Source organism: Pseudogymnoascus verrucosus, assembly GCF_001662655.1.
Source record: "Pseudogymnoascus verrucosus strain UAMH 10579 unplaced genomic scaffold scaffold_96, whole genome shotgun sequence".
Classification (NCBI taxonomy): Eukaryota; Fungi; Ascomycota; class Leotiomycetes; order Thelebolales; family Thelebolaceae; genus Pseudogymnoascus; species Pseudogymnoascus verrucosus.
In genome coordinates, this window is record NW_017263747.1 from 8,052 (window position 1) to 13,603 (window position 5,552).

The window sequence follows — 5,552 nt, forward strand, 5'->3', positions numbered from 1 at the left end:
TCCCTATGACGCCTCGAATGCCGTCTGTCAGCATCGCGACTCCTGCTCCTGCGCCTACTCTTCTGGCTCCCCTGCGCGCTCCCATGCTCGCTCCCCGGCTTCTTGGCATCCTCATCAATCTCCGCGCTGCGATTACGGTGTTTCCTGTCCCGGCTGGGCTCGCGGAGTCGGTCGCGGTCGCGACGCTCGTTGCGCTCGGTGCGGTGGCGGTCGTCGCCGTCGCGGGTGGGCTTGGTGGTGGAACTACCATTTTGTTCAGTAGATGTTGCAGCGGTGGAGTCCAGGAGGGCTTCAACATCGAGTTCGGACATGGTGAGGAGGAAGCGGTGGGCGAGTGGCTTGTGGTTTGGTTTCTGCTGTGGATGGGGGAGGGTTCACTTCAGGTGGGTTAGGCACGTCAAGAGAAATGTCTAGGCGAAGAGAGCAGACCCTTTTCTTTTCTGCAGGTTTCTGTTTTTTCCTTTGTGAGAAGGATATGTTGTTGATAGGTTCCTGCTGCTACCCAGTCGTGTGTGGTAGGTTTATGTTGATGTTAGTTGTGAGAAGTTTGTGAGGGATGCGACAGACAGGATAGAAGTTGGTCTTGTGGTGGCATAGCGCTATTTTCTAAGGCGAAAATCCGGACGGGTAAGGCAGCCATATCGTATAAATTTTGGGTCGGCACTTTTGTCCCGACCCTTATTGTCAACATCCTTGTTTCACACTGTGTACTGTTTTCAGCTAAATTTCAGTTCACATTTTAACTTGAGAGGTATAATTTGAAAAGAATGAATGCGGTGGCGGGATTTAACCTTTACCTTTGCCTTTTTTTCTTTTTTTTAAGACTCCCAGCTCTTACAGAGTCTCCCAGCCCTTACAGAGTGGTATTATGCCAGTGTTTTTCACATTATAACTTGCACAGTATAAATAGAGTGGATTTTAACTTTTCATTTGATTCAAAGTCTGTATTATTCCAGATAATGTACAGAGTGGTATTATGTACTTGCGTTGTACTTGCGTTATTACTATTAATGGCCGTCATCCCAGCCGTGCTATTCATCAAACCCATGCCCATCCATAAAGCCCCAGACTCCATCCTCAACGAATCTTGCGTTTTGGTCTCTGTCAATTACCAGTTATTCGTGAGCCTTCCCATCCATTACAATTTTGATATACATCCCATCTATCTNNTCAAATCCTCAAGTCGACTTCACGATCTTGGGCGCCGGCTGTGTCATGATAAGCTCCGTGCCAAAGACTCTATCCCAGAAGCGGCTCGTAACGCCGAAGCCGTTCTCATAGTCCATGAAGTGGTGCTGCATGTGCCATTTCTTCGTGTCCTGGTAGAACTCGGGGAGCTTGGCGTGGTGCAGGAAGTAGTGCGTCAGGTCGTACACCACGTATCCGAAGACGCCGCCGCAGAAGACGGCGGTGCCCATGTACCAGTTGAATGCGAAGATGGTGTGGGCGAGCTTCCAGAAGGGGGTTGCGAGGGCGAGGAAGAGGGTGGGGGGCATGACGAGACGGTATTTGTCCATGGGGAGGTAGTGGTGGACGCCGTGGAGGAGGAAGTGTAGGGTGATGGCCACGCGGTTATCTGGGAGTTTTCTACATTGATAGTTAGTACCTGGGCCAGATCGGAGTTGTAGAATGGGAAGAACTTACTGGTCGAGATGGAAGAGGCATCTGTGAAGGCCATACTCCAGGAGTGTCCAAATAAACAGACCCAATCCGAAAAAGGCGACAACCCCCAAGTTACCCAGGCCCTCATGAGACAGATATAATCCATACGCCACCTGCGGGAGCCAGAGAATCGGAATCGTGTACCAAGAAGTCTTGCTAAGCGGCTCGAGGAAGTTTCCAAAGATGGGCGCGGAATCGCCACCCTTGTAATGCCTGGGCCGATGGACCTGCTCGAGGTAGAATTTCTTGCTGAAGCCTCCAAAGAAGACTTGCATCAGGAGCGGCTTGTTCAGGTCCAGGAACTTGTATTTCTTGTAGTCGTCGACGAGATCCGTGTCCTTGGACAGGTCCTCCGCGGAGCCGACTCCGGTTGCCTCGTACACCATGCGCCCCTCGTCGTCGAGGGCGCCGGTGGCTTTGCCGTTTGCTGCTCCGTTCCCGTTTAGTGTGGCTTGGTTCACGTTTCTGCGCTTGAGACTCGAGTCTGTGGATTCGTCGGAGAGGAAGCCAATGAGGCCGTCGTCGAGGATTTCGTATGCAGCGTCCGAGTGTGCGTGCGAGACCTCGTCTTTCAGAATCTCTGTGACATCCTTTCCAGCGTATTCGAGGATCAGATCTCCACCACCGGGATGTGAGTCGACAAAGTCGGAGAGGTCGATGACTTTCTCGCCCAGGGTGACATAGCAGTCTGTGGCGGTGTTATGCGACTCGACCTCCGCCTTGGTGAATGTTGGGAGAGTCCGTGACGGCATGATGATGATGTTTGAAGGGACAGACAGCGATAATAAAGCAAATAATGTGTGCTTTTAGGAGTGTCGGGACTCGAGATCTCGAGGGTAGGGTGAGCGGCGAATAGCTTAATCGACAAAAAGGAGGGGAGGGTGGATATGGGGCCCAACTAAATAACAGGCAGCAACGGTCTTCACAGCGGAGCGAGTACCGCAGTGAAGAGTTTGCAATGTGTATAAACGGTAGTCGAGGGCGATAATAAATAATTGAAGCTTGCAAAGGGAGTTGTAGCTCTTTTAAGTGTGCTCTGGGATTGGGGTGCAAGTTATATTCTTCACAGCTCAGGAGATCTTTCTTTTTCGTTTTGGCCCGGAAGGGCGGGAGTACGCGTCGGTGGTCGGTGGCATATGAAATTTGCAGGGGACCGATTTGGGTGGTTTGAGTGGTTTGGCTGGTAAACGTTATGCGGTCAACATTTTGCGGCAGGGGCGTGGGTACGTTTGGGTGGAACTTGGGCTGTTTTTCTTGGGCGCTAGCGGTGTTTAGCGGTGTTTAACAAATGTTTAGCAGTGTTAGTAAGCGCTGTAGTCAGTAAAATCGGAGCGCTCGGAGACAAAATGCGTGAAAATGCGTGAAAATGCACGGGGCAACGAATCTGGCATATGAGCGGCATTGCTTATTAAGTTTTGGCATGTACCAGTACATTGTGATGTGCGGTGGACGGCACGGCCAAGGAGGTACTTTGTACTTCTAGATTTGTTTACAAAAGACATAGCCTATGGTCATAGCCTATGCCTTTTGTTGTCTCTTTTGTTGTCTTTGTAGTAATCTGTCTCTGTCTTGTCTGAGATGGGTTATTTATTATACGACCAGTTATATTTCCGTGTGAGCAGCTGTACTTCCTATGCTGTGTGTCCATATTCACTCTGGTGGTAAGAGTATTTATGCCCAAAAAGTCCGAGGATGAGTGAGGCCAAGCCTGAACTGCTAACAGTCTGTATTTTATTTACAGTTGTACAGTTGTAAATAAAGTAAAGACTCTAATAAGCCAGTCACTCAAAGATTGGACCAGAGAGGAAATTCCATGCGCTTTTAATACCAATATCCATTCTTACCCGAACACAGTAATTGTGTCTGCCTGCTGAAGCCGCCTCCTCCTTGCTTGTTCTGAGCTGATGCGACCAAACTCATGCCAAGTGTTTACCCCACCAACCAACCAACCTACCATTTCTTGTTTGCAAATAGTCAACATCCCACCAACGACACCTCCTACTCCCTCCGAGCATTGTGTTGTCTGCAAAGTGCTCTTCAGACATTCGACCCCATCCCCCCCTAGCTAGAAAGGCGACCCTTCTTTTTAACTCCCGCCGCGAGGACCCTTCAACGCCCCATTGCCCCTCCTTTTAGCTATGACGATGTCGCTCTCATCACGTGGAAGCGTTTTTCTCGTCCTCTGTCTCGTCCTGGTGCTCTGTCCAGCGCCGGCTCTGGCATTTGGAGCTGGAAATATTCCAGGTATTTCGACTGTCGAAGGGCAGAACTGGCGTCATGGCGATATCGAGGATATGCTCAAGACAGTGGCGTTTCTTAAGGGCCACAAGTGGTCGACTATGATGATTAAGAGGGTTTATTTTGGAAATTGGCTGCGTGACTACAGGTGAATTTTATATTGATATTTAATACTGCGGAAAGTCACTAATATCTCTGCAGTCAGGCTATTGATGTTGGCTCCGTGAAGGGAGTCCCTGCTCCCACGATTCGTATTCTGGTAAGACGTCACTTAACATTACCCGCTGCCATTCGTGGAACTATTAAAGCTATAGTGAGAAAGAAACATAATTAACCATAATCTAGGTTTGGATTCTGAGTTTCTTGTCTTTCGGTTATGCCACCGGGGAATTCGAGGTCACCGAGGAGAGACTCGGTGTCTACCGCCCCGAGGAGCACATTGACAACCCCAAGGACTATGCTGACAACGAGGACGCAAGGAAGTACGATCCCCGTCTCAGAGGCCCCATCCAGAAAGAGGAGCTCTTGATCGATCCTGCCACAGGTATGAAGAATTACATCGCCAATGACCGTGGTGGATGGGCAACCAGCTCTGGCTACATCAGATACAGCGTAACAAGAAGTATTCACTTTGGCCGCGTTTACACTCATGGTGGAGGTGGATCTAGCGGCAAAGATGCAGACTTGAGCGAGGCTCTTAGGTGCTTGGGTCAAAGTCTTCATTGTCTTGAGGTATGTGGTTAAAGCATCGCCGACACCACGATGAAGCCTATACTATAGTTTCTAACATGAGAAACAGGATTGGGGTGCTCACACCAACTACTGCGAGCTTGCACTTATCGAGCTTGGCTTCAATGACGTGTTTCCACACGTTGGAAGTGCAACAAAGATCAACCTGAATGGCAAACACGTCTACCCCTTGACGACCGGAACGTTTGGTGCTGTAGACTTCTTGCATTCTGTAAGTCCACATCCAACTTCCTCTCTATAGGAACCCAACTGACCTTAGCAGATGCTTGGAGAAGCCACAGACCACTTCACCCAGTCCGAGATTGAGGAGATGGACCTAGCTCTCTTGAACGCCCAGCTTGCAACCAAGGGTGAAGGAACCCGCGGATTCTTCGGCTCAGGTTCCAACGGTGGCGATGATTTCTTGAACCTCCTGTCCCAAATCCCAGGCCAAGGATCAGGATTAGCAAGCCAAGCTCGCGATCTCCAGGCCCAGTCGCAGGCCCAAGAATATGAGAACGAGGCCACCAGAGCCTCTGGAGGCCAGACATTCCAAGCCCCCCCCGGCTCTGTTGGCGGACCTCCCGGCCCTGGAATCCCAGGAATGAGCCCGGCTTTCGATGCCCAGAAGACCATTGCTCGGATCTATCCCATACTAGAGTTCCGTGACAAGATCGTCAAGTCCATCAATGCCACTATCGCTAAGATCCCAGGGCTTGAAAAGTTAGTGGAGACTATTAGCGAGAAGATCACGGTGTTCATCATGTCGCTTCTTGCACCATTCATCAGACCCATCATCGAGAAGGTCTCGAAGGCCCTGCAGGATGGATCGGGCGCCGTGGTAAAGTCGAGCTCTGACCAGCAATTCGTCGTATGGAACGACCCGAACTCCAGTGATCCAACTCACTCCATGCTCTCCAAGG

General features: G+C 50.4%; 3 protein-coding genes across 3 annotated transcripts in view; 1 reads left to right on the plus strand and 2 right to left on the minus strand.

Moving 5' to 3' along the window:
• VE01_10651 (uncharacterized protein) overlaps positions 1-554 on the minus strand; it is a 2,115-nt gene extending 1,561 nt beyond the window's left edge. The window contains exons 1-2 of the mRNA XM_018280044.2: positions 430-554; positions 59-377 (exon numbers count right to left, since the gene is read on the minus strand). Coding sequence (XP_018125081.1) covers positions 59-311 — 253 coding nt within the window. The 5' untranslated portion in view covers positions 312-377; positions 430-554. The remainder of the gene's footprint in view (positions 1-58; positions 378-429) is intronic.
• A 614-nt stretch (positions 555-1,168) lies between these two features.
• Positions 1,169-2,974, minus strand: SCS7 (fatty acid alpha-hydroxylase). The gene is made up of 2 exons (XM_018280045.2): positions 1,645-2,974; positions 1,169-1,587 (listed from the first exon to the last, which is right to left on the minus strand). The coding sequence occupies exons 1-2, from the start codon at positions 2,412-2,414 to the stop codon at positions 1,179-1,181; spliced, it is 1,179 nt and encodes a 392-aa protein (XP_018125084.1). The 5' UTR covers positions 2,415-2,974; the 3' UTR covers positions 1,169-1,178.
• An 832-nt stretch (positions 2,975-3,806) lies between these two features.
• VE01_10653 (uncharacterized protein) overlaps positions 3,807-5,552 on the plus strand; it is a gene marked incomplete at both ends in the record, with an annotated part of 2,674 nt that continues 928 nt past the window's right edge. The window contains 5 exons of the mRNA XM_018280046.1: positions 3,807-4,048; positions 4,102-4,159; positions 4,246-4,632; positions 4,700-4,861; positions 4,913-5,475. Of these exons, the coding sequence (XP_018125083.1) occupies positions 3,807-4,048; positions 4,102-4,159; positions 4,246-4,632; positions 4,700-4,861; positions 4,913-5,475 (1,412 nt within the window). The remainder of the gene's footprint in view (positions 4,049-4,101; positions 4,160-4,245; positions 4,633-4,699; positions 4,862-4,912; positions 5,476-5,552) is intronic.